General features: G+C 47.1%; 5 protein-coding genes across 6 annotated transcripts in view; 3 read left to right on the top strand and 2 right to left on the bottom strand.

Annotated features, from left to right (window-relative positions):
* Window positions 1-12254, top strand: part of LOC113209886 (protocadherin-like wing polarity protein stan) — a 25260-nt gene extending 13006 nt beyond the window's left edge. Inside the window, exons 3-15 of one of the 2 annotated variants that reach the window (XM_052273023.1) lie at window positions 783-1047; window positions 1144-4920; window positions 5079-5930; window positions 6016-6672; window positions 6748-7302; window positions 7387-7605; window positions 7697-7917; window positions 8042-8188; window positions 8278-8542; window positions 8640-9549; window positions 9632-9818; window positions 9924-9948; window positions 10206-12254. In XM_052273023.1, coding sequence (XP_052128983.1) covers window positions 783-1047; window positions 1144-4920; window positions 5079-5930; window positions 6016-6672; window positions 6748-7302; window positions 7387-7605; window positions 7697-7917; window positions 8042-8188; window positions 8278-8542; window positions 8640-9549; window positions 9632-9818; window positions 9924-9948; window positions 10206-10229 — 8104 coding nt within the window. In that variant the 3' untranslated portion in view covers window positions 10230-12254. The remainder of the gene's footprint in view (window positions 1-782; window positions 1048-1143; window positions 4921-5078; window positions 5931-6015; window positions 6673-6747; window positions 7303-7386; window positions 7606-7696; window positions 7918-8041; window positions 8189-8277; window positions 8543-8639; window positions 9550-9631; window positions 9819-9923; window positions 9949-10205) is intronic. The other variant, XM_052273022.1, reaches the window with a different exon arrangement.
* Window positions 12255-15475: 3221 nt separating this feature from the next.
* LOC113209916 (tubulin alpha chain) lies at window positions 15476-17986 on the top strand. Its single transcript, XM_026427684.2, has 5 exons — window positions 15476-15612; window positions 15693-15903; window positions 15991-16292; window positions 17011-17289; window positions 17386-17986. The coding sequence occupies exons 1-5, from the start codon at window positions 15610-15612 to the stop codon at window positions 17926-17928; spliced, it is 1338 nt and encodes a 445-aa protein (XP_026283469.2). The 5' UTR covers window positions 15476-15609; the 3' UTR covers window positions 17929-17986.
* A 131-nt stretch (window positions 17987-18117) lies between these two features.
* Window positions 18118-22634, top strand: LOC113209906 (E3 ubiquitin-protein ligase RNF103). The gene is made up of 9 exons (XM_026427673.2): window positions 18118-18214; window positions 18810-19095; window positions 19184-19451; window positions 19530-19641; window positions 19761-20090; window positions 20162-20323; window positions 20412-20650; window positions 20737-20968; window positions 21048-22634. The coding sequence occupies exons 2-9, from the start codon at window positions 18861-18863 to the stop codon at window positions 21906-21908; spliced, it is 2439 nt and encodes an 812-aa protein (XP_026283458.1). The 5' UTR covers window positions 18118-18214; window positions 18810-18860; the 3' UTR covers window positions 21909-22634.
* LOC113209923 (pre-mRNA-splicing factor SPF27) lies at window positions 22620-24633 on the bottom strand. The gene is made up of 5 exons (XM_026427697.2): window positions 24427-24633; window positions 24256-24348; window positions 23983-24155; window positions 23518-23628; window positions 22620-23428 (listed from the first exon to the last, which is right to left on the bottom strand). Exons 1-5 carry the CDS (start codon window positions 24499-24501, stop codon window positions 22807-22809), a joined length of 1074 nt encoding a protein of 357 aa, XP_026283482.2. The 5' UTR covers window positions 24502-24633; the 3' UTR covers window positions 22620-22806.
* Window positions 24634-24955: 322 nt separating this feature from the next.
* LOC113209895 (MLX-interacting protein) overlaps window positions 24956-26423 on the bottom strand; it is a gene marked incomplete in the record, with an annotated part of 45315 nt that continues 43847 nt past the window's right edge. The window contains 1 exon segment of the mRNA XM_026427663.2: window positions 24956-26423.

The following is a 26423-nucleotide window of genomic DNA, read 5'->3' as shown; positions in this document are numbered from 1 at the left end:
GAGCGGCCCGAGGGCGCCGTCGTGGCCACGGTCAAGGCACGCGACCCGGAGAACTCGCCCATCCAGTACTCGATGGTGTCGCTTCTGGACGCGCGCTCGCAGGGCATGTTTGGCATCGACACCAAGACCGGCGTGGTGACGACGGCCACGCGGCTGGACCGGGAGCTCGTCGACGTGCACTACTTCCGCGTCACGGCCGTGGATGACTCGTTCCCGCCGCGCTCCGGCACCACCACGCTGCAGATCAACGTCCTGGACGCCAACGACCACTCGCCCGTGTTCGAGGCCCCCGAGTACGAGGCGTCTATCCGGGAGTCTGTGCCCGTCGGCTCCACCGTTGTCACGCTCAAGGCCACCGATCAGGACATCGACCGCAACGCCGAGGTGGAGTACACGATCCAGAGCGAGCAGCCGGGCGAGGCGGGCGCCCCCGAGACGTTCCGCATCGAGCCCAAGTCAGGCACAGTGTCCACGCGCGCGCCTCTGGACCGCGAGAAGGTGCAGCGCTACTCGCTGGTCATCGTGGCCTCCGACATGGCCGTGCCGCTGGCAGACAGGCGCTCCAGCTCGGCGACGGTCCTCGTCAACATCCTGGACGACAATGACAACTACCCGCAATTCACCGAGCGCTCGTACTCCGTCACCGTGCCTGAGGACATCGCGTGGAGCAGTAACCCCGTCATCGCCCACGTCAAGTAAGTCACCAGAAAATTTATTTGCTTGTCACCATCTTAAAATAGATTTGTAGAACGTATCAAATAAGCATTCTTTCTCACCAACAGGGCCACCGACGCAGATGAGGGGCCAAACGCCGCTATTCGCTACGCCATCATCGGTGGCAATACTCAGAGCCAGTTCGCCATAGACACGATGTCCGGGGAGGTATCTCTCGTCAAGCCGCTGGACTACGAGGTCATCAAGAACTACCGGCTGGTAATCCGCGCTCAGGATGGAGGCGGCCCCAGTCGGTCCAACACGACACAGCTCCTGGTCAACGTCAAGGATGTCAACGACAACGCCCCGAGATTCTACACGTCGCTATTCCAGGCTAGTATTAGTATTTTACACGCACTTCCTCTTAAGCACGCTCGATCATCTGATATGGTGAGTACACCTCCACTAACATATTGCTACTTTGTACAGGAATCTGTATTGGAAAGCGTCCCGGTTGGCTACAGCATAGTGCGCGTGCAAGCGTACGACGCCGACGAGGGTGACAACGCCGCCATCCACTACAGCATCGGCCCCCGGGACTCTGCGGGTGGCTCCACGGACGAGCTGCCAGTGACCGTGGACGAGAGCAGCGGCTGGATCTTCACGACGCGCGAGCTGGACCGCGAGGAGCACAGCAAGTATCAGTTCCTGGTCCTGGCGGCCGACGGAGGCTCGCCCCCGCGCAGCGCCACCGCCAGCGTGGTGGTGACGGTGCAGGACGTGAACGACAACGACCCCGTGTTCAACCCGCGCGAGTACAACGCCGTGGTGGCCGAGGACGACCAGCCGGGCACGCCCGTGGCGAGCGTCACGGCCACGGACCGCGACGAGAACCCCCGCCTGCACTACGAGCTGACGGCGGGCAACCTCCGGGGCCGCTTCGCCATCACGACGCAGAACGGACGAGGCCTCATCACGGTGGCGCAGCCGCTGGACTACAAGCAGGAGAAGCGCTTCGTGCTCGAGGTCACCGCATCGGACTCTGGCGGGCGGCACGACACCGCGACCGTCTACGTCAACATCTCTGACGCCAACAACTACGCGCCCATGTTTGAGAACGCCCCGTACTCGGCGTCTGTGTTCGAGGACGCGCCCGTCGGCACCACCGTGCTCGTCGTGGGAGCCACGGACGGCGACGTTGGTCAGAACGCGCAGATCACGTACTCGCTGGGAGGCGACAAGGAGATCCCCGAGTTCACCATCAACCCACAGACGGGGGCTGTCGTCACGGCCAAGCCCCTCGACAGGGAGACGGTCTCGGGCTACCTGCTGACCGTCACAGCGAGGGATGGCGGCGCGCCGCCACTGTCCGACACGACCGACGTGGAGATCATGGTGGCGGACGTCAACGATAACGCACCCACATTCCGTCAGTCCGCCTACTCCGGTACCGTGGCCGAGGACGCGCTCATCGGCACGAGCGTTGCTCAGGTGACCGCCTCGGACGCCGACACGGGGCTGAACGGGCGCATCCGCTATGCACTGAACCCTAGCGGAGCCGGCACCGACGAACCCTTCGTCATGGACCCCACCTCGGGGGTGATCCGCACCAACCGCATGCTGGACAGGGAGAGCGTGGCCGTCTACCAGCTGGAGGCGCTCGCCATCGACCGAGGGTCACCCGCGCTCTCGAGCTCCGTCATCGTCACCATCAAAGTGGAGGACATCAACGATAATCCGCCGGCCTTCGAGTCCGACAAGCTGGTCATGTACGTGGCGGAAAACTCCCCAGTGGGCTCCACGGTGGGAGAGATCTACGCTAAGGACCCGGACGAGGGCGCTAACGCGCAGGTGCAGTACTCCATCATTGGGGGCGACGACTCGAGCAGCTTCTCGCTCATCACCAAACCAGGCTCTGCGAAGGCCTCGCTCGTGACGATGGTCGAGCTGGACTACGAGTCTCCCAGGAAGAAGTTCGAGCTCGTGGTTCGTGCCGCCTCTCCGCCCTTGCGCACAGACGTGCACGTCGACGTGCTCGTTACAGACGTGAACGACAACGCGCCCCGCCTCAAGGACTTCCAGGTGCTGTTCAACAATTTCCGTGACTGTTTCCCATCCGGCGCCGTGGGCCGAATCCCGGCCGTCGACGCTGACGTGTCAGACCAGCTGCGTTTCCGGATCCTCAGCGGCAACAACGCCAACCTGGTGCACCTCAACGAGAGCTCCGGACACCTCACGCTCTCCCCGCTGCTCAACACCAACGTGCCCAAGCTCGCCACCATGGAAGTGTCAGTGTCGGACGGCGTGAACGAGGTGAAGGCTGTGATGCAGCTGCAGGTGCGGCTCATCACCGAGGAGATGCTCTTCAACTCCATCACCGTCCGGCTCGAGGACATGACGGAGGAGGCCTTCCTCTCGCCGCTTCTGTCCTTCTTCGTGGAGGGCCTGGCCGCCATCATCCCCTGCCCCAAGGAGAACGTGTTCCTGTTCAGCGTTCAGGACGACACTGACGTCAACGCCAAGATCCTCAACGTCAGCTTCAGCGCTCGCCGCCCGGACGTCAGCGGTGAGGAGTACTACACGCCGCAGTTCCTGCAAGAGCGCGTCTACCTGAACCGCGCCATCCTCGCCCGCCTCGCGACCGTCAAGGTCCTGCCGTTCGACGACAACCTCTGCGTGCGCGAGCCGTGCCTCAACTACGAGGAGTGCCTGACCGTGCTCAAGTTCGGCAACGCTTCCGGCTTCATTAGCAGCGACACGGTGCTGTTCCGGCCCATCTACCCCGTGACGACGTTCGCGTGTCGCTGTCCGGCGGGCTTCACTGGCAGCCGCGAGCACTACCTGTGCGACCGCGAGGTGAACCTGTGCTACTCCAACCCGTGCCAGAACGAGGGCGAGTGCGTGCGCCGGGAGGGCGGGTACACCTGCGTGTGCGCGGCGGGCTTCACGGGCGTGCACTGTGAGACCAGCCTGGCGAACGGGCCCGGCTGCGCGCCTGGCCTGTGCCGCCCGCCGTCCGTGTGCGCGCCCCTCATCCGCGGCGGCTTTGTCTGCGAGAAGTGCACCCTGCCGCAGGACTGGCGCACCGAGCAGTGCGAGCTGCGCGCGCGCTCCTTCACCCGCTCAGCCTTCCTGACGTTCCCCGCGCTGCGCCAGCGGCACCGTCTCCACATCCGGCTCAAGTTCGCCACGCTGCAGTCGGACGGGCTCCTGCTGTACGACGGCCGCTACAACGAGCGCCACGACTTCATCGCGCTCGAGGTGGTGGGCGGCGAGCTGCACTTCTCCTTCTCGCTGGGCGACGGCGTGACGCGCGTCTCGGTGGCGGTGCCCGGCCCCGGCGGCGTGAGCGACGGCCGCTGGCACACCGTGACCGTCTCGTACCTCAACAAGGCAGCCACTCTGTCCGTGGACGACTGCGACACGAGCCTCGCCATCAAGCACGGCACGGAGCTGGGCGCGCAGTGGGCCTGCGCCAACCGCTCGCAGCACGTCCTGGAGCCGCGCTGCGACCAGCCCACCGAGACGTGCCACCGCTTCCTGGACCTGACGGGCCCGCTGCAGATAGGTGGGCTGCCTGCGCTGCCCACCACCGACTTCCAGGTGCGCTCCAAGGACTTTACGGGCTGCATCACCGACCTGCACATCGACCACGCCTTCGTGGACCTCAACAGCTTCGTGGCCGACAACGGCACGGTGGCGGGATGTCCGGAGAAGCGCCCCCACTGCGCCTCAGCCCCGTGCCAGCACGGCGGCGAGTGTCGCGAGGGCTGGGGAACCTTCGTATGCGACTGTCCGGACAAGTGGGGCTCCAAGGACTGCAGCGAGCCCATCAAGCTGGCGTGGCGCTTCCGGGGCGACGGCGTTCTGTCCTTCAACCCGCTGCTGCGGCCCATCCAGCTGCCCTGGCTGAACTCGCTGTCCATCCGCACGCTGCAGCGCGACGCCTTCCTCATGAGCATCCAGATCGGCCAGAACAGCACGGCCCGGCTGTCGCTCGAGGCCGGCGCCCTCGTGTACGAGTACCACGGCGACCGCGTCGCGCTGCAGGGCGGCGTGGCGGACGGCGAGTGGCACCGCATCGACGTGCGCTGGCTCCCCGGAGAGGTGTGGCTCGGCCTGGACCACGGCCAGCGGAGCGCGGTGGGCGCGCTGCCGGCCAAGGTGCAAGGCCTGTACGTCGGCAAGATTCTCATCGGCGGCCCGGACGCGGAGACCCCTCCGGCGGAGGCAGCCGCTCTGCCCAGGCTGGACGGATGTATTCAGGTAAGTGGTAGGGCACGGCAAGCCTGCCGGGCGCGCCTGCGGACTGCGGGGTAGGCCTGCCCGCCGCACACCTCTGCGCTGCCTGGTGGCCTAGCTCCCGCCTGCTGGGCGCGCTATCAGCTCAGAGCGTCACCCGCCTTCTCTCTCTCTTGTTCCAGGACGTGCGCGTGGGCACCCCGCAGTCGGCCCTTCAGCGGCCCAATGTCAAGGAGAATGTCGGCGACGGGTGCGGCAGCGGTGACGCATGTGCCGGGCCGCTGGCCACGGACCACTGCCCCAGCGCAGCCGCCACCCCGGCGCACAGCCGCTGCGAGGCGCACTGGGAGCGTGCGTCGTGCACGTGTAACGTCGGCTACGTGGGCTCGGCGTGCGCGCCCGTCTGCTCGCTCAACCCGTGCGAGAACGGCGCACGCTGCACGCCCGTGCCCGTGGCGGACTCTGCGCCGCGCGGCTACACGTGCAGCTGCAACTCGACCGAGTTCTCGGGCGAGTACTGCGAGGTGAAGGTGGACCAGCCCTGCCCGACCAGCTGGTGGGGGTACCCCGTGTGCGGGCCGTGCCACTGCCCGGTGGACCGCGGCTACAACCCGGACTGCAACAAGGCGACGGGGGAGTGCGTGTGCCGCGAGAACCACTACCAGCCGGAGGGCTCGGACCGCTGCCTCGACTGTGGCTGCTACGCCGTCGGCTCCTTCAGCAGCCAGTGCGACCCGGTGAGCGGGCAGTGCCGCTGCCGCGCGGGCGTCATCGGCCGCACCTGCCACGCCTGCCCCAACCCCTACGCCGAGGTGACGCTGCGCGGCTGCGAGGTGGTGTACGACGGCTGCCCTCGCAGCTTCGCCGCCGGCATGTGGTGGGAGCGGACCAAGTTCGGCCAGACCGTGATCGAATCGTGCCCCGGCCACTCGCACGGCAAGGCTAGCCGCGTGTGCGACGATGCCCTGGGCGGCTGGCAGGAGCCGGACCTCTTCAATTGCACGTCGGATGCCTTCCTGGACCTCAGGAGAGTGGTAAGTAAAGTACCCTACAGAGTACCCTGGCGGACACTTTACTTCGCTGTGTTGTTACGACCCTCGGGTGTCTTTCGCCTTTCAGCTGGGCCAAATGGAGCGCGGCGAGCTGAGCATCAACAGCTTCGTGGCGGTCAAGGTGGCGTCTGACCTGGGCCGAGCAGTGAACCGAACCCAGCGGCTGCACGGCTCCGACGTGCTCATCGACGAGCAGCTGTCGCGTCGCCTGCTCACGCACGAGCTGGGAATGAGCGGGCTGAACCTGACTCACAGCCAGGACAAGGACTACATCGCTCACCTCGTGCAGGCCGTGAGCAAGGCCCTGGAGCCAGACAACGCTGCCCACTGGGAACGCATCTCCGAGCTGACGGGCGAGACGGCCGAGCACGTGATGGTGGCCGTCGACCAGTACATCGGCGTGCTCACGCGCAGCCAGCGCGACACCTACACCAACCCCTTCGAGATTGTGGCCGACAACGTCGTGCTGGGGCTCGACGTGGTCACGGCGGAGAGCTTGTTCGGCTACGAGTCCCACTCCGTGAGTCGCGACGCCCCACCCACGCCGCGCCCGGATGCGGGAGCCAGCACACCACCGCCAGGCCAGGTCGTCATCCCGGACACATCCCAATTCTTGCAGCCGGCCCTGCTGCCCCTCACAGCCACCCCGGGAAGCGGAGGCAGCAGCGCCGCCGGCTCGGGAACGCCTGTCGTCGTCTTCCCCAAGTACAACAACTACCTCCAGGTATGCAAATCGCCGTTACCGTGACGCAAGTGTCGTCTCCACTTCTCCCTCTCACCTCGCATTCTGTTTCCGCAGGATCCACGCAAGTTCGACCCCTACACGCAGATCATGGTGCCGCTCTCGTTGCTGGGCATCCGCGCCGGGTACTTCGGCGAGACGAGCACGCGCCAGAGCCCCGCCGCGGTGGGGCAGGCCGTGCTGAGCTACGTGCAGTACCGCACGCTAGGGCCGCTGCTCCCGGACCGCTACGACGAGACGGTGCTGCGTCGCTGGGGGGTCGACCTGCGCGTTGGCTCCCCAGTCGTGTCGCTCGCGGCCTACGTCCCGGGCAGCGACAAGGACAAGGACCCTGTCGACAAAGAGAAGGCAGCGTACCGACCCCTGGGAGGCCACCTCAACGCTCCCGTGCGGGTGCGCCTATGGCTGGACCCCCAGCTGCAGGTGTTGGGCCCTCGCGCCAACCCGCAGTGCGTCTACTGGAGGGAAGGCCAGTGGTCGCGCGCCGGCTGTCAGACCGAGGTGCAGCAGACTCCCATGTGGAGGGGAGGCGTGCGGCTCCCGGTGCTCATCAACTGCACCTGCTCGCATCTCTCCACGTTCGCTGTGCTCGTTGATGTCGTCGACCTGGACGTGAGTTGCACTTTTCGACGTCATACTGATCCTGATCAACTGAAATGATAAGTATCCAAAGTAACCAAATACCCCATTTTCCAGTATATTCCAGAGCCCTCGGACTTGGAGGACGCTGCCACATGGCTCGGTTTCACTTTTGCTTTGCCTCTGCTCCTGACCGCCCTGATAATTCTTGCCTTCATAAGAGGACTGGAGACCAACTCAAACTCAATCCACAAGAATCTAGTCTTTTGTGTGTTTTTGGCTGAGACTATATACTTCGCGGCTCTGAAGGCTCGCCGCTCCCTTGTCATTCATGAGGTATGTTTACATTTCATAAGATTTTTCTCTCTTCTTTAGTTCATATTCAAAATGATTTTTATTTTTATTTTTTTCTTATTTTTTTTTTCAGTTTGCCTGTAAGATGACGGCCATGTCTCTTCATTACCTTTGGCTGTCAGCATTTGCTTGGGCCTTGGTTGATTCCATACATCTGTATCGGATGCTTACTGAAATGCGAGATATAAATCATGGACCAATGAGATTCTATTACACTCTGGGTTATGGTCTTCCTGCAATTTTAGTGGGACTTGCAGTTGGCGTGCGAGCTGACCAGTATGGAAACTTCTATTTGTAAGTACTTCGAGGGACAAGAAGTGATCACTTCTTGTCCAAAACATCTGCATTGAAATATACTTTGGTCCTGAAATTATGATAGGCAAATAGTATTTTAACAACATTTTTAAAATGTTTCCAGCTGTTGGCTATCACTCTATGAATCAGTGGTCTGGAGCTTAATTGGACCAGTCTGCTGTGCAGTTCTCATTAATCTTATTGTCCTCCTTATGGCCATTCGAGCGGCGTTCACCCTTAAAGACCATATAATGGCTTTTGGAAACCTAAGGTATTACATTATCACAAAGTTAAATTCTTTTTAAATTTCATACTTTGTTTGTAATAAATTACAATTATTTTTTTTTATTTTTTTTCAAGGACTTTATTGTGGTTGTCTGTGGTTGCCCTCCCTCTTTTGGGAGCTACATGGGTCCTGGCAGTGCTCGCAGTCAGTGAAAGACTGCCCATTGTTTCCTATGGTCTAGCGGCTGCTGTTTTCCTCCATGCTCTTTTCTGCTTGATTGGCTACTGCTTTGTCAATGAGCGAGTACGCAAAAATCTGCGCATCACAGTTTTGAGGTGCATGGGCAAAAAGGTTCCCTTAGTGGAGGAAACTTGTCAGACAGCAAACCATATGCAGCCTGTAAGTTGAAAATTTTTATTCTTCAATTTTTTCACCAAAAACACAAAAGTTAGAAAAATATCACTGTGAACTAAAGTCTTCCCCTCTTCTTTTGCAGAGATCATCTTTAGCTTATAGAAACAGCGCCCGAATGGAGTCTTTGAGGAGGAATATTGGCATATCAACATCAAGTACTACATCTCGATCAACAGCAAAGACAGGAAGCAGCCCATATCGTAGCGATGGGCATCTAAGAAATACAAACACCTCAACATCAACTAGCAACTACAATTCAGGATCTGAGTTGCCCTCCTATTTAAGAGGCTATGATTCCTCAATAACAGGAGGTGGCCAACTTGGAAGACACAATGAAGATACTGAAGATGGCCCCAGTAACACTGACAAGAGAACTACTACTGGCCACACATCAGATTCTGATTCAGAGGCTTCTGTTGATGGACGAAGCCTGGAACTCGCATCAAGTCACAGCAGTGATGAAGATGAAAGTTCCCATCACAACAGCTCACGTCGTAGGAGGCATCAACGAGGCTTAGGGGTATCAAACCATTCAACGACATCTGCTGAAACTGCAGGGACAAATCCTCCCTCAGTACAAGCATCAACATATATGCCAAATATTTACCCCATAGCAGAAGGTGATGTTTCTCCCACTGACATGGTACAACCACCTCCAACACTCAATATAGTGAGCAAGGCAGCTCTTTTTCCAAACCTAAAACCTATGTATGCTCCACGTTGGTCAAGTCAACTTCCCGATACTTATGTAACAGCCAACAGCATGCTAGATAGCATGAGCCTCCGTAATAATCAGTGGTCTGGGCTGACAGATTTAGACCATTATTATAAGGATTATCAGGGGAAGACCTCAGCATCTCCAAGTCCACACCCACTTCCACAGTTAACTAAAATGATGTCTTCATCAGATAATTTTCATGAACTAGGGGAAGTTGGATCTGAAACGGAAGAGAAAGTTCACATGGGAGACAAATATTTATTCCCTTACACAGGTATGTGATTATGTTTTTCCTCTTTGTTAATCAAGAAACCTAAAATTTCTTTAAAATCAAATCCATATTTCTTGTTTTTTAGCTGAAGAGGACCACTGTGGGAGATCATTGAGTCTAAATTTAGGCATGGGACTTAGCAATAATTATGAACTGCCCCATGTTGGCATGGATAATGGAGTTGGAATGGGAGGCGACAGCACAGGTAGAGGATCTCCAAGCCCCCTTCATCATCCAGGAGCTTTAACATCATCAAATGTTTCAGAGTCAGAGTGAGTTTGAAAATCCAGCCTTCTAAAATTAACATAATTCCTAACATGTTTCTCTGTCTTACGAAAACTTTTTCTTTTCTTAATGCTGCTCTAATGGAAACTCAGAGATGAGACAAGATGGCTCACTCAGGTTGGAATTGTAACAATTTCAGTGTGTACTCATTCTGCACTTACATAAAATTACTCAAAAAATAAAAAATATTATTGTGGTGTTTAGTTTTCTCACCTAGTAGATAGTGCAAGCCTGTTATGGTTTAAAATTAGACTTGTGATTTGTGCTGTTTTGTTTTGAGTTTGTAGTGCAATTGACAAAGATGTCTCAAGATAAACTGCTTATTGTGGTTCTTGCTAGAATTGTCACTAATTAAATTACTCATTTTGTTGCAGGAAAGATACCGAGGATATGAGTGAGACACCTGTATGAACAAATCGATAGAAGAATAGGGTTTTCTTTCCCACCAAGTGTATAAAAATATCTTTAATTAATGCTCAAGAAAAGCTGTGTACATTTGTGAAAAGAATAATTTAGAACAAGCATGTGAACAGATTTTACCTACATGCAGAGTTGTGATATCTTAGTTAAGTTAAATGAAATCATATTATATGCCATAGTGTGTGGCAAAGCCAGCTTGCCCTGCCAGTTTAAGCCCGCTCTGTGGAGCATGTCATACACTGTTAAAATTATGAAGCTTTATTTATTTCATGTATAGTAAATTTGTAAAATAAGACTTTAGAAAAGCAGTTACTGATTTTCTGCATTATTGCAAGAAGGCTGATTTAATTTAATAACATTTTAAATGTATTATTTTAAGAAGAGAACTAGAATGTTATATCCTATTTGTTTAAATCTCTAGTGGATTGTTTTACAAATTAATCAATGTGCAACTCAATTTTTTTTCATGCACTGATTTTTTACTCACTAGACTAGTCCATTTCCAGTTATTTACTATTGGTTATTTTAAGAACTCTTTGTATGTAGTATTTATCCAAGACAAATCTTGCAGAATTGTTCCTTGTGTCATGGAATCTCCTCTTTGCTTGAAATGTGCATGTGGTGTGGATTATTTTTCTCATCACACATTAATTTATTTGTGATACTTCCAAAAGTAACTTTTCTTTCATCTTTTTCTTTCTCCGTCCATTTTATGTTATTGTTTGTTGATGATTTAATTTTGTGCCAAACAACATTTTTTCTCACTTAAAAGTACTAGTGCGGGTTCAGTTTTGTTATCTCTACTTCTGAACAGCCTTGTTATTTTTGTGTATACTCTTCTTTCAGAAAAAAAAGGGTATTTGCTTTGCTAGATTGCTGGAATGCACAAAAAACACCACTTTTTGGCTGTATCAAATTGTATGTAATTTATCATGTCAAGGACCAAAAATTGATTTTTTATTGTTTGTGAGTTAGAAGTAGCTATGTTTTGATGAATCAACTCAAATTTTTTAAAGCTTTTCTTTGGACCAATTATGGTTAAAAAAAATTAAAGGAGATACAGTCTCTGGTCATCTATTTTAAAGCAATTTGACTATCCCAGATAGAAATCCAAATCATACCACACTCTATGGTATATTAAATTTGTAAAGACTAAATCCATCCAAGCTTTTCTTAGGTCTAATGCATTCCTCATGTACAGAAATTGAACTAGGGATCTATCTGTGATACCAATTAGGAGGTGGAACTACTCAGGAAATGCTCTTCAAACCCACGCAAAAGACCGAGATTTGTCACAATGACATCAACTGAAGTCCCTGGTCATCTTGACTGTCAGAAATGACGTCAAACAATAAGAACCATTGTTTTTTTCACAAAACAGACGACAATTCAAAAACCATCATTGTCGTTCAAAAATCAAATTTGCTGTTGGGACTGAAAGTAAATTAAAATGAAGAGCTCTAATTGTGAAAGGTCTCAAAGGACAGAAATTTGACACAATGCCATAAATTGACGTCACTGGTCAAAATTTAGTTGCCTTGACTGTCAGAAGTGACATCACGAGGACGTCACGACCTCACTTATGTCAGTCAAGATGACTAAATTTTGACCAGTGACATCAAAGCTATATCGTTTTGACAAATTTCCGTCCTTTGTGATTCAAGGGCTTGGTAGATATTTGGACTTCTGACTGGTGCAGTTTTAGTACTAAGGTAAGAATTTGTGAAGTTCCCTTCCTGTTTGAATATTTTTGTATATAACATTATTTGTGTACATTAACTGTAAACATTTTTGTGAACTGTGTAAATCAATTTCTTTGTTTTGTCAGCACATTGAAGAAACAATGTTACCCTAGGTTCTATGCAATTCCAGCTTGTGATTTTGTGTTACAGTTACAATTATGGTGTTTAAGAAAGACAAAAACTTGTTCATTATGACGCAGACTTGCTGTGCAATCAATTGTTCTTACAATAAATAATAAAAAATTAAGAGTACAAATCGAATTGGGGTGTTGTTCTTCTTCCAGTATTATGATGGTTTATAAAACAAAAGGTAGATCTGGAGTGGAGTTTTTTTTTTTTATGACATCACATTCTTTTTGGATCATGCATCTGCATCTGACTGGACCCTACCTCCCTGCAACCCTCATGACGGCGTCACGTCATGGGAGGTTTAATAGGAGGAGGAAGCAGCTTGCCTACTTTTCACACGTCTCATCAAAGAAATGGGAAATTGTGGGGGTGGGGAATCACCTGAGTAGAGCGATTAACGCTGCAAACGTCATGCACTTCCGGCACTTCCCCGGCCTAGGCGGAGTGGGGAGGGCAGTGTGGGCAGCGGGGCGTGGAAGTGGGGGAGGGGGAATGAGCGAGCAAAGGGTGGAAGGGGGAGGGCACCTTGGGGGAGGGGGGAGGAGGAGGGAGGAGGCACCTGGGCAAGGAAACTGTGCGAAGCTTGATAGATTTTCTTTATTTTGGTATTATCGCGGCTCGATAGATTTTCTTTATCGTTGCATTATCGCGGTTAAATCTATAAAATACCCGCTTTCCGAGCGAAGAAACACTAAAACAAACAAATGAAAACTAAATAAACAAGTAAACTGAGGCTCCCCCCCTTCCCCTTCCTCCTTTCCTCGCCACTACTCCCGCTTCGCCGACGGAACACCCTTGTCGTCAGTCAGTTAGTCGCTGTGTACATTTGTGAAAAGAATAATTTAGAACAAGCATGTGAACAGATTTTACCTACATGCAGAGTTGTGATATCTTAGTTAAGTTAAATGAAATCATATTATATGCCATAGTGTGTGGCAAAGCCAGCTTGCCCTGCCAGTTTAAGCCCGCTCTGTGGAGCATGTCATACACTGTTAAAATTATGAAGCTTTATTTATTTCATGTATAGTAAATTTGTAAAATAAGACTTTAGAAAAGCAGTTACTGATTTTCTGCATTATTGCAAGAAGGCTGATTTAATTTAATAACATTTTAAATGTATTATTTTAAGAAGAGAACTAGAATGTTATATCCTATTTGTTTAAATCTCTAGTGGATTGTTTTACAAATTAATCAATGTGCAACTCAATTTTTTTTCATGCACTGATTTTTTACTCACTAGACTAGTCCATTTCCAGTTATTTACTATTGGTTATTTTAAGAACTCTTTGTATGTAGTATTTATCCAAGACAAATCTTGCAGAATTGTTCCTTGTGTCATGGAATCTCCTCTTTGCTTGAAATGTGCATGTGGTGTGGATTATTTTTCTCATCACACATTAATTTATTTGTGATACTTCCAAAAGTAACTTTTCTTTCATCTTTTTCTTTCTCCGTCCATTTTATGTTATTGTTTGTTGATGATTTAATTTTGTGCCAAACAACATTTTTTCTCACTTAAAAGTACTAGTGCGGGTTCAGTTTTGTTATCTCTACTTCTGAACAGCCTTGTTATTTTTGTGTATACTCTTCTTTCAGAAAAAAAAGGGTATTTGCTTTGCTAGATTGCTGGAATGCACAAAAAACACCACTTTTTGGCTGTATCAAATTGTATGTAATTTATCATGTCAAGGACCAAAAATTGATTTTTTATTGTTTGTGAGTTAGAAGTAGCTATGTTTTGATGAATCAACTCAAATTTTTTAAAGCTTTTCTTTGGACCAATTATGGTTAAAAAAAATTAAAGGAGATACAGTCTCTGGTCATCTATTTTAAAGCAATTTGACTATCCCAGATAGAAATCCAAATCATACCACACTCTATGGTATATTAAATTTGTAAAGACTAAATCCATCCAAGCTTTTCTTAGGTCTAATGCATTCCTCATGTACAGAAATTGAACTAGGGATCTATCTGTGATACCAATTAGGAGGTGGAACTACTCAGGAAATGCTCTTCAAACCCACGCAAAAGACCGAGATTTGTCACAATGACATCAACTGAAGTCCCTGGTCATCTTGACTGTCAGAAATGACGTCAAACAATAAGAACCATTGTTTTTTTCACAAAACAGACGACAATTCAAAAACCATCATTGTCGTTCAAAAATCAAATTTGCTGTTGGGACTGAAAGTAAATTAAAATGAAGAGCTCTAATTGTGAGAGGTCTCAAAGGACAGAAATTTGACACAATGCCATAAATTGACGTCACTGGTCAAAATTTAGTTGTCTTGACTGTCAGAAGTGACATTACGAGGACGTCATGACCTCACTTATGTTAGTCAAGATGACTAAATTTTGACCAGTGACATCAAAGCAATGTCGTTTTGACAAATTTCCGTCCTTTGTGATTCAAGGGCTTGGTAGATATTTGGACTTCTGACTGGTGCAGTTTTAGTACTAAGGTAAGAATTTGTGAAGTTCCCTTCCTGTTTGAATATTTTTGTATATAACATTATTTGTGTACATTAACTGTAAACATTTTTGTGAACTGTGTAAATCAATTTCTTTGTTTTGTCAGCACATTGAAGAAACAATGTTACCCTAGGTTCTATGCAATTTCAGCTTGTGATTTTGTGTTACAGTTACAATTATGGTGTTTAAGAAAGACAAAAACTTGTTCATTATGACGCAGACTTGCTGTGCAATCAATTGTTCTTACAATAAATAATAAAAAATTAAGAGTACAAATCGAATTGGGGTGTTGTTCTTCTTCCAGTATTATGATGGTTTATAAAACAAAAGGTAGATCTGGAGTGGAGTTTTTTTTTTTTATGACATCACATTCTTTTTGGATCATGCATCTGCATCTGACTGGACCCTACCTCCCTGCAACCCTCATGACGGCGTCACGTCATGGGAGGTTTAATAGGAGGAGGAAGCAGCTTGCCTACTTTTCACACGTCTCATCAAAGAAATGGGAAATTGTGGGGGTGGGGAATCACCTGAGTAGAGCGATTAACGCTGCAAACGTCATGCACTTCCGGCACTTCCCCGGCCTAGGCGGAGTGGGGAGGGCAGTGTGGGCAGCGGGGCGTGGAAGTGGGGAAGGGGGAATGAGCGAGCAAAGGGTGGAAGGGGGAGGGCACCTTGGGGGAGGGGGGAGGAGGAGGGAGGAGGCACCTGGGCAAGGAAACTGTGCGAAGCTTGATAGATTTTCTTTATTTTGGTATTATCGCGGCTCGATAGATTTTCTTTATCGTTGCATTATCGCGGTTAAATCTATAAAATACCCGCTTTCCGAGCGAAGAAACACTAAAACAAACAAATGAAAACTAAATAAACAAGTAAACTGAGGCTCCCCCCCTTCCCCTTCCTCCTTTCCTCGCCACTACTCCCGCTTCGCCGACGGAACACCCTTGTCGTCAGTCAGTTAGTCCGTCCCAGTCATCCACTGACCTCCTACCCTTTTCCGTACTAATACATCGTCATGGTGAGTGAATAAAATTAGTGCCAGCGGTTGCAAACGTTAAATAGTTGAGTGAGACTTACAACAAAACGAATATTTTGCAGCGCGAAGTTATCTCCGTCCATGTCGGCCAAGCCGGCGTGCAGATGGGCAACGCGGCCTGGGAGCTGTACTGCCTGGAGCACGGCATCAACCAGGACGGCACGATGACCACAATGAAGGTCAACGACTCATTCTCGACGTTCTTCCAGGAGACAGGCACCGGCAGGCACGTCCCCAGAGCCATATTCGTGGACCTGGAGCCCACCGTCATAGGTAAGTGCCTCGCCACCAGCCCGGCGGCCCGCGCGGCCGCTGCCTGTTTGTTTACATGCTAACACGTCGCGTCGCCGTGTGCTCCAGGAGAGGTCCGGCACGGTGCGTTCAAGCAGCTGTACCACCCCGACCAACTCATCACGGGCAAGGAGGACGCCGCGAACAACTATGCGAGGGGGCACTACACTGTGGGCAAGGAGATCGTGGAGCTCGTCTTGGACCGGACGCGCAAGCTCGCCGACCAGTGCGAGGGGCTCCAGGGCTTCGTCATCTTTCACTCGTTCGGCGGCGGGACGGGGTCCGGCTTTTCATCCCTGCTCATGGAGCGATTGTCCGTGGACTACGGCAAGAAAAGCAAACTCCAGTTCTCCATCTACCCGGCTCCACAGGTGACTTTGACTATTTTTTCGAGGGGGTATTCACTGCAAGGCAACTTGTACAGGGTGCACGGAATTACACTGAATAACGTGGTATTACCGGGTATTACGCCGGTGTTACACGCAAAATTTTGCCTTTTTAAAGAATATTTATTTTTCCGTATTACGCTACAAGTAATACAGCGTAATACCCTGGGGGGTGTACATGGAATTACGGGAGTGAATACCCCCTCGTTTTTTTGCGGGGGTAGGGGTGATTACTTTGAAGCTTTAGAGCCCTGCAAAATCCAGGGGGATGATGTTCCAGTGGACAGTCGCTTAAAAAGATGGATTTTGCAAAGCTGATCTTAGTGTCATTCAGTGCAGTCTTTTAAAGGTTTATTTTGGGGTATTCAAATTTAGTTTCTACAGCTTGGAGGGGACGCCGGTGCCCGTGGGCGTGGGCCTTTCAGTGATTTATGATATTAGGGGGGGGGGGTGAAGATGGCGTGAAGATTAGGACGGGTGGTTGCCGGTTGCCGTGCAGTTATTTGCTATAGTTGTGGGGGTTGTCCACTGCAAAGCTCAGTGGGCACGGCAGACCGCCTGTCGAGCTGGCTGCCACTTCATCACAGGCGCCGATGGGGTTGCCTACCTTATGGGGCCTCTGGCGCTATGCGAGGCAAGGGGCAATGCGCTCTGTATCACTTGCTGTCATGTTTATGTGTTTGCATCTTTCACGTCATGTCAGATCTCCACGGCCATGGTCGAGCCCTACAACACCGTGCTGGCGACGCACACAACCCTGGAGCATGCGGACTGCACGTTTATGGTAGACAACGAGGCCAGCTTTGAGCTCTGTCGCCGCAACCTGGGTGTGGAGCGACCCAACTACTCCAACCTGAACCGCCTCATCTGCCAGGTGGTGTCGTCCATCACTGCCTCGTTGCGTTTCGACGGCGCGCTCAACGTCGACCTCAACGAGTTTCAGACCAACTTGGTTCCTTATCCGCGCATCCACTTCCCGCTGGTAAGATTTGACTAACCGCGAGGTCACTGTGCTGCTCCAGTCCCGCACTTCCATCACTACTCTCATCTCGTGTCCTCACGTCGTGTGCCCCTACAGGTCAGCTACGCGCCGATCATAAGCGCAGACAAGGCCATTCACGAGCAGCTCTCGGTCGGCGAGCTCACCAACTCGTGCTTCGAGGCCACGAATCAGATGGTCAAGTGCGATCCCCGCATGGGGAAGTACATGGCCTGTTGCCTGCTCTATCGCGGGGACGTGGTGCCCAAGGATGTGAACAACTCCATCGCCGCCATGAAGGCCAAGAAACACATTATGTTTGTGGACTGGTGTCCGACGGGCTTCAAGGTGGGCATCAACTACGAGCCTCCGACGGTGATCCCCGGCGGCGACCTGGCAAAGGTGTGCCGCGCCGCGTGCTTGCTGTCCAACACCACGGCCATCGCGGAGGCGTGGTCTCGCGTCAACCACAAGTTCGACCTGATGTATGCGAAGCGTGCATTTGTTCACTGGTACGTCGGCGAGGGCATGGAGGAGGGAGAGTTCACAGAGGCGCGGGAGGACTTGGCCGCCCTTGAAAAGGACTACGAGGAGGTGGGCGCGGATACGGCAGCCGACGAATATGACGATGAAGAATATTGATTTTTTAGTTGTATTCTGTTTGATTATGTAAAGGCCTAATAAAGGTTTTCGAAATTCAGTAGTGACGATTTTCCTTCCCTTCTCCATCGTTTTCTACTTGGACTGAGCTGAAGAGCTGAAGAGGGAAGTTCTGGTCCGCAATTTCTCATACTCTGCGCCATGGGCCCAGACGCAACCCTAATACGAATCCAGTCTCCAGCACTGTGGCCGCCAAGAACTGGCCTGCAGAGCAGAACGGGAGAGGTGGAAGCCCAGAGTCAGTCCTTGTGCAAAGCTGAAAAAACAGGTACGCGACGTCGAAACTGCTTGTGAAATGTTGACATGATCTGAGACCTCGTATAATTTCTCGCGTAAATTACTTAGAAACAAACCGTACATTTATTACAATTCGCTTCGTGTCCTGTTAACTATCGCTGTTTGGGATCAGCTGACAGGCGAAGGCAACCCAATCCGCAGCAGGAAGAACCTCGAACGATTCTTAATTGACCTGCTTTTCGTTTAGGGAAATTGTTCATGCTAAAAATAAACAGGAAAGCTAATTGCGGCATTAAATTGCACATAGTCTTCACTCGAATCTGCTAAAGTTTGCTTTTTTCCTGTTTCCTGTTTTCTACATTTCCTTTGTGATAAGGGTGCTGTGAACCCACTACTTGTTTTTGTTTATGATTTGGTCAGTGACTGTGCTGCCTTGAAATATTGTCCAAGGTGAAACTGTTGCATTATGCTTTTACTCCTTAAGTATCATCATGATTTAATAAAAATTACTTTAGTATTGTATTCATTTTCGTCATTTGAAGCAATCTATTACAATCAGTGTTTGAAATTTGAAAAAGAAAAAAAATGAAGTGAGGAAATAAATAAATTGTGTTCTGTTGTTTCAGGATTTTTTAGGGGCAGTGATGTGAGGCTATTGGCCTAAACAAGACCAAAAAATGAGATCCCCATGGCTGCAGCTCATGCTAGTTTTCATTTATTTTTTGTTGATTCTGGTGGCCACTCGTCTGCTGGACTTGATACTTTGGTATCAGCATGGATTGGCTCCTACTCAAGTTGTTAACCCTTTCATGTTAAAAGTCAAACAGATAAAATTACTTCTTGATAGTCGCGGAGTCAGTTACACAGAATATTTTGAGCGAAATGAACTTGTTCAGCTTTTAGAAGATTCTGGTAAGAATAAGTCTGTGGAAAAAAGTTAAACTTATTTTAACTCTACAATTTATCTCCTCTCAGTTTGATTATTTGTTTATATTTACAGCTGATGTCATGGTTGGTGAAGTGGAGCAAGTATCAGAGAGAACTGTTCCACTTAGAGAACGCCTGAAGCCTGGACCTGTCATTTCTCATTTTTCTGGTGGTGCGCACTTCTATGAACAAGTTGAGGACACACGAGACAGTGTGTGGCTTGTTCAAGTTGTGACATCTGATGAGCCACTTTTGGATGACTATAACTGGCGGCTGGTCTGCGGTCAGTTAGAGCCATTTGGTGTAAGGATTGGTATATTTGATTGTCGTCAGGACTTCAAGTAAGTATAGCAGTATTAATGGCTGTAAATTTTTTATTGTATTCTATTGTTGTTATAAACTTGCTCTTGCTTCAAAAGGTTGTGTGAGACCAAGGGCTGGGCAAAACCCCTTCTTTTACTTGCAATGCCCAAAGGCCAAAAGGCTAAAGATAAAGTTATCCTTCAGCCTTTCACCTCCAGTAAACCACAGGTACTTAATTTATAATGGATCTATTTTCATGTCAGGATGAATGAGTTCCAATGAGTAGAAAACATCTTGTGTAATAGTGCACAGAAAAGCTCTATTTTATGGTGTTCTATCTTTTTCAGGTCATTGTGAACTGGGTTCATCAACAGCTATCCTTGTGGGTTAAACGCATTCAAACCATTGAGGAAGTTGAAAGTGATTGGCTAAGTGAAAATGGGACAGACAGTATAGTTGGTGATGAAAAAGTAGTGAGTAAATCAGACAGTGGGGCAAATAATGTTCGAGTTCTTCTTTTGAGCCATCTTCTTCAGCCTCCCTTATTCCTAGCTGCACTCAGCATAAAATTTACTGGTCGTGTAAGCTTTGGAATGTTTTCTGTCAAGAAGGAGGACACCGAATCAGTGCGTAAACGCTTGCGATTAAATGACAAGAAACTACCAGTATATTTTGTGGTATGTATACTTTAGGAGTTTATACAGATTTATAGTTGCTAATTATTTATCTTGGCATATTTCTCTTTTAGGTTACTCCAGAAAAGAAAGTTATCTATGGGTCAAGGAAGTTAGAGTACTTTAATATGTGGTCTATGAATGTATTTCTTTGTGGAATTCAGCCTGAAACAAATGATGTTTTTCTGTGTTCACTTCTCCTTATAAATATGCTTGTAGGCCTAACAGTCTGCTTGGTAAGTTCATTGTCATACTTTTTGTTGATACTTTGATGTTGTTGAACAAATTTGTATACTTAATCATATTTTTCTCCATTATTTCTAGACATCTACTCGTTTGTGGTGGAGATGGACAGCATATTGTGTGTGGGCCTTGGTCAAATATAACTTTTGGCTGTTCACAGCCTGGCTGGTTTTCCTAGCATTGGCTCGCTTTGCTGTGTTTGGCATTGTAACTAATCGTTTGCTTCTCATCTTGAGGCTTATTGGTCTTTCTGGTTGGGGATCTTTTGTTCGAACAGAAGTTGCTCTGTTAACTTTACACCCTCTCCCATTTCTTTTCAGGTCAGTGTCTTCATCATCAGCTATTTTGTTTATTCCGTATAACAGGAAAATTAAGAAATGGCTAATTGTCTTCTTTTCATTTACAGTTTCATTTCCTTTTCTTTGTGTGTATGTTGTCTCATCCGCCTGTTTGCACCTTCATGGCTAATTTCTTCCCCTGATGACTTTGAACTGGATCCAAGACCATGGTGGGTTTCATTATCTCGTCCAATGCGTGCCAGTCAACTGGATTCTGAAGATGGAATTGAAATGCTCATTGAAAGGCTGGCTGTTCCAAACTTTTGGCTACAACCTGTTATTCCGATGGATTATATCAAAGTAAGTTCATATCATTTCTATTAACTTCCATAACAATGACTTGAGCTGAATAAAAGTCCAATTTAATTAATTTTTACAGGATTTACCCGTATGGAGGTACCATGGGTGGAATGTTGTGGATGGACAGACTGAAGCACCTGGCTGCGCTAAGGACAAGTTAATGCTACATTCTGCCTCCCCTAAACTTTTGGAGCATCTAATGGATGCAGAAGACCCTCAAAATTTCCTTTTATGCTGTTGTGTATGCTCTCAAAACCAACCAGTAACTCATTCCATGAACAGTTACTCTTGCTCTCAAGGACATGCCTGTTCACATTCCAGAAGTGGCTGCACTTTTTCTCAAGGATCAGCTCACCCACATTCCCATGTGCAGTGTACATGTCCTCGTGGTCCAAATTGCTCACATTCTACTTGCAATCTGAAGACTACTTTGATAACCCCAACATTAGAGACAAGTGCTCAGCATTCCCAGTGCTTTTGTTCATTAGTGCCAGGATGGAGTGGAGCTCCAACTCATAACTGCCAGGGTCCATTTAGAACTCCGGACCAGTGCCAAAATTGTCTTGATAGCTGTGAAAATTTGAGAAATGGAAGAAGCAGGCAAGCTATGTGTGTTGCTTGTGCTCATAGGTGTATGAGCTCGCAGTGGTATGGTTACAATAGTTGTCATCTACAAGAGACAGATTTAGATGAAAGTGATTTCAGTGATTCTGATCATATTAGTTGGAACACACCTCAATTTATCCTACCTACTACAGACTGTGCTGTTTGTTTGGAAAGCTACAACTATGGATCAGTGCTGTGTGGTTTGCCATGTGGACACAACTATCACCAGCGATGTATTCTAGCATGGCTGCAAAGGGATAATCACCACTGTCCTGTTTGTCGTTGGCCTGCGTATCGCACTAAAAGTGTCAAGAGCCATTTACATCAGGAGTGAAAAAATACGCAACTGGCCGGAAAGAGTTTAAACACAACATAAATAGTATAAGGCTTGTGTAAGGCTATAATCATTTGTATTTCTTATTGCTGAACCACATTAAATTGGCCTTTCTATTTTCCTTCTTAGAGAAGCAGTTGAGTAAATTTCAGTTTGGCACTAGTTTCATCATTGTTATACAATTTTATGTTTGATATAGCTTTGTTTTAATGACCTAATTTATAATTAGTCAAAGATAACTTCTGCACTCTGGCAAGCTTTTTAAGTTTTAAAACAAAGCTTTCAGTTAATGTCCATATGAGCTTCAACTAGTAGTAAACTGATCTTTTTTCCCCACAATTAATTATTATTAAAGTTCTTCAATGGTATCCCATATTGTTACCAACTTTTTTATATGTGATAAACTCATTTTGTCAACACTTTTAGATTACATTGTAGATGAAGCAATCTGACAATTTTTAATTTGGAATTGGGTACTGATGTTCAAAGAACAAACTTTACCACATTCCTTGATTCACTCATTTCCGAACTGAACCATTTTAATAGATGATTGTAACCTTATATTTACTTCACACAAGGTGCCATCAAGTTTTATATATTAAAGAATGAAAGGTGCTGTAACAGTTGTTTTTACACATTTGAAGAATTGTAATTGTCCTAAACAAGCTATGTGAATTAGTCTATTATTGTGATAAATAAAAAAAATCTGAGTTGTTAGTATGCAAATACACTTTTGATTGGCCTTTACATACAACTGCAGCACCCACCTGCCATTCATTTATACATGTTCACTGAAACGAAATTATTTACAAATGAAACCAGAATTTTTACTGCTTAAAACGTGTCTGAGGTTGCTTAATTGCAGTAGAAAATCAGCAGTAACAAAAAAAGGACTAATTTAGAGTGAATTCTCATCCTCTCTTTGAATATTTTCCTCAGCACCCCCACTACCCTCACTTTGATTAGAGTCAGATCGCTCTTGAGAATTTGGGCTGCCTTGATTATCACTAATCTCAGTGTGGACACCATTCTGCTCCTCACAGGCAGATGGGTGTTCGTACTGTTCACCACTGTGTTTTTCTTCATTTTCTTCCGCTGCTCCCTCCGCTGCTTCTTCTGATGATGTTCCTGTTGCTGCTGCTACTGCTGCTTCTGCTTCTGCTGTTGCTGCTGCAGCTTCTTCATCTTTTCTTGCCAATTCCTGTGCCTCCTGCTCCAACTGTTCTTGACGCATTTGTTCTTCATGTTGTTTTTCCAGCATCTCTCGACGTTCTTGTTCTCGCTGTTCTAATTTTCTCCTTTTGGCATTCACTCTTTCCTCCTCAATTCTACGCCTCTTTAAGGCATTTTGTTTTACTTTCTGGACTCTCATAATTTCTTCTTCTACAGTAACACATGCTTGTTCAATATCATAGTTCTTACTTACAAGACCTACCCATGTTGCCTCCAGTTCTCTTAATTTCTCGCCACCCTTCATCTGAGCGTTTTTTCTTTCCCAATTTATTTCCTGAATGTCCTTTCTGTAAATTATGTTTGCATGTTAGTCTTTTTTACAATGTAGAAAGTTTATTTACAACAAATAATCTAAGATTCTTAAGATTGCACAAACCTCAATGCCTGAAGATTTTTTTGAGCTTGAGAAACAGATGCCACAACTAACTCAAGATAGCTTTTCCATGCTTCACACCCATATTCTAGCATGAGTTCAAGATTGCAAATCCTAAATCAAAAAGGAATACATATTGTAATGGAGTGTCAATGTAAATTCAAAATTCAACATACTGTACTTGTAGTTGTCAACAGTTTTTTCAGAAGTTGTGCAAAGTGGACGTTAGTTAAAAGCTGAGGGCATACTAGATTGGCAAATAGTTTTCATATCTTGAAAATTGTGCATGTAAGATCAACATAAAAAAAAAGGAGAGAAAATGTTGCAATACAGTGCAAGAAATGCTTAACTGTTGTTTCCTCTGAATTGGACTTATGTTCAATCAATAACCCTGGCACTTTGTAAGCAGATATGCTACAACACCTCATTAGGATTTTTCATTACACGACTTATTTCTGAATGACTTACCTAGTTGCCTGATGTTCCAGCTGAGCTTGAGAGTTTTCAACACATTCTGTCCAAGCGGCAATATCGGTCATTTTTCCTGCAGGTGGTGGAGGTAGCTCGTAACGTTTCATACTGAGAACATCCATTGGTTGCCTCTGCTGCATTCGCTCCCACTCACTTTTCATCATCTCTGTCTGGATGAGAAAAATTAAATTTGAAATTTAATACGATACATTGCGATGAAGGTTTCACATGGTTGAAGGTCCATGAACAAACCTATAAACCAGATTTTACCTCAAAGAGAGAAGTATTAAGGGGAGGCAGGTGTTCCAAATAGTTTTTAGTTGGTCGGTAACGACGTGTTTCCTCCTCAACCATTGCCAGAGCCTAAAAACAATGTAAAACATCATTAATCCAGAAAAATACAGAATAACTGGAGGAGACATAACCTTTTCCGAAACTTACAGCCTCCCGTACACCAGCTTCGTCATATCCCTGATCAATGTATGGCAAAGCATCAACTATAACTTCACCAGCCATATTTCAAAGGCTGAATATTACAAGCTTGTTTTTAACAGATAGAGCAGCACCGTAAAATAAGACAAATATGTAACCGGTGCCGGAGGATGTTATCGCACACAACTAACCAAAACCACAACCACAACACTACATCTATTCGCAGATCGACCAGCACTTTGCTCTTTGCTTGACCTATGCGCAGGCCGGTTAGCACCGCTATTCGCAGTTTGATTTCTCAAGGTTTGAGAAAAGGATCTCTTCGTTCAAGTGGGGCCGGGAGAAAAGGAAGCCCAGGGTCCTTTCATTTCTTGCATATTTTCAGTGTCCACCTTACTGAGGTCTTCAGAAATAATGTGCCATTTTGGCATTCTCATTTTAGCTTTGATCTTTGATCCTTTTAAAATTTAGTGAAGCTGAAGCTATTGCCTTGTGGTGTTGGATGAGGAATTAAAAAATAAATACACAAATAAGGGTCTGTTCATTAGTCAAAAATATATTTTGCTCAATGTTTGTTCCACAGAAACCTGCCAATGCAGCTGTGACATGCATATTAGTTTATAAAATGTCAGTCCAGTTATAAACAATCACTGGGTGGAAACAAATCAATGTTACAACAATGCATGGAAGACATGTGGCAGTTCTTGTAATTACATCAGATTAAGCGAAACCAGAGATCAAAAGTAAAATTAGGCCTCAGAAATCATGATAGGGCAACACTCAGGAAAAATAATTGGGTACAATAATCCCTTGTTCTCAAATCCCAAGTTCTTCTGAAATATCCAGTAAGCCTCCATTGAAACATCTTTCAGTAGTCAAAATATATGCAATACTGTCTGGAAGTAATTACATGACTGGCGATTTTAAGGATACAACAGCTTTTCTGAGAAAGATAAAAGACCAAACAATTTCAAATAATTTTCAGTCTTACAAGTTATGTAAATGACTATTTTAGTCCGATCCTCTCAGGATTCGGTGTAACATTTTGATGTAAGAAATCTTTAGAGTTAAGTTGGATTGAAAACACCACATACTTCCAATTAGCTGAGAAAGATAAATGGACTATAATATATTTAATGAGTTTGACAGATGGCAGGTACTACTACTATTTCTTACAGTGCAAATTTTCCCAAATTTGCCTCTCCAAGTATAATGAAATAAAAATTTGTACATATCACATAAAGAGACAAGATAATAAGAAAAAGAAAATTCATTAAAAATAAGACAGACAAAACGGCAGGTGGTTATCACACCGGATAACAATCACAAAACACCATACGATTCACAAAACAACACAAACTTGTTTACAATAACAAAAGTAAAACAAAGGACATAAATTATATGTAAATATATTAAACATCTGTACACAATAACAATTATAAACCTATAATTACATATGTATTACTGTATGTGTACACCATGAAAAGCAAATATTGACCTAACTCAACATGGATTCACACTGGTCATACAGTACTTAAGGGAAAAACTTAAGATGGCACTTCGGGGACACAGACATGCTTTACAATATACATCATGGCATTCCAAAACAAAAATGTATTTAAAAAGTTGGGAGTGAATAGACCATTTACCTTAGATGAAGGGTCAAATTACTCCTCAATGAATTAGGAGTAGGAAGACCAAAAACTTAGCACACATTTGGTTTTTCTTCTGAAGATGTAATTCTTTTTTTAAGTGCATTGAATAGACTGAGGTAAACTTTGCTGTAACTTATCTCTTTCATACAAGAAAAAGAGAAAACAGGGTGATAAGTCCTTGTTTGTGAGAGAGGAACTGCAAGCCAAATTTAGAAGTTTCAATTTATTTCAAAAGCACTGCTTTAATATGTATCTACCAGAGACTTAGTTGATGTATATTCAATAAGTGGCACAATTATCATTGTCAATCAGTAATAAGAAATTATAATAACCAAATTTTAAAAATATATC

Source organism: Frankliniella occidentalis, unplaced genomic scaffold, assembly GCF_000697945.3.
Source record: "Frankliniella occidentalis isolate FOCC.00 unplaced genomic scaffold, Focc_3.1 Scaffold240, whole genome shotgun sequence".
NCBI classification, from domain to species: Eukaryota; Metazoa; Arthropoda; class Insecta; order Thysanoptera; family Thripidae; genus Frankliniella; species Frankliniella occidentalis.
The sequence above is the reverse complement of the archived record's forward strand: the minus strand, read 5'-3'. Positions and strand labels throughout refer to the sequence as shown.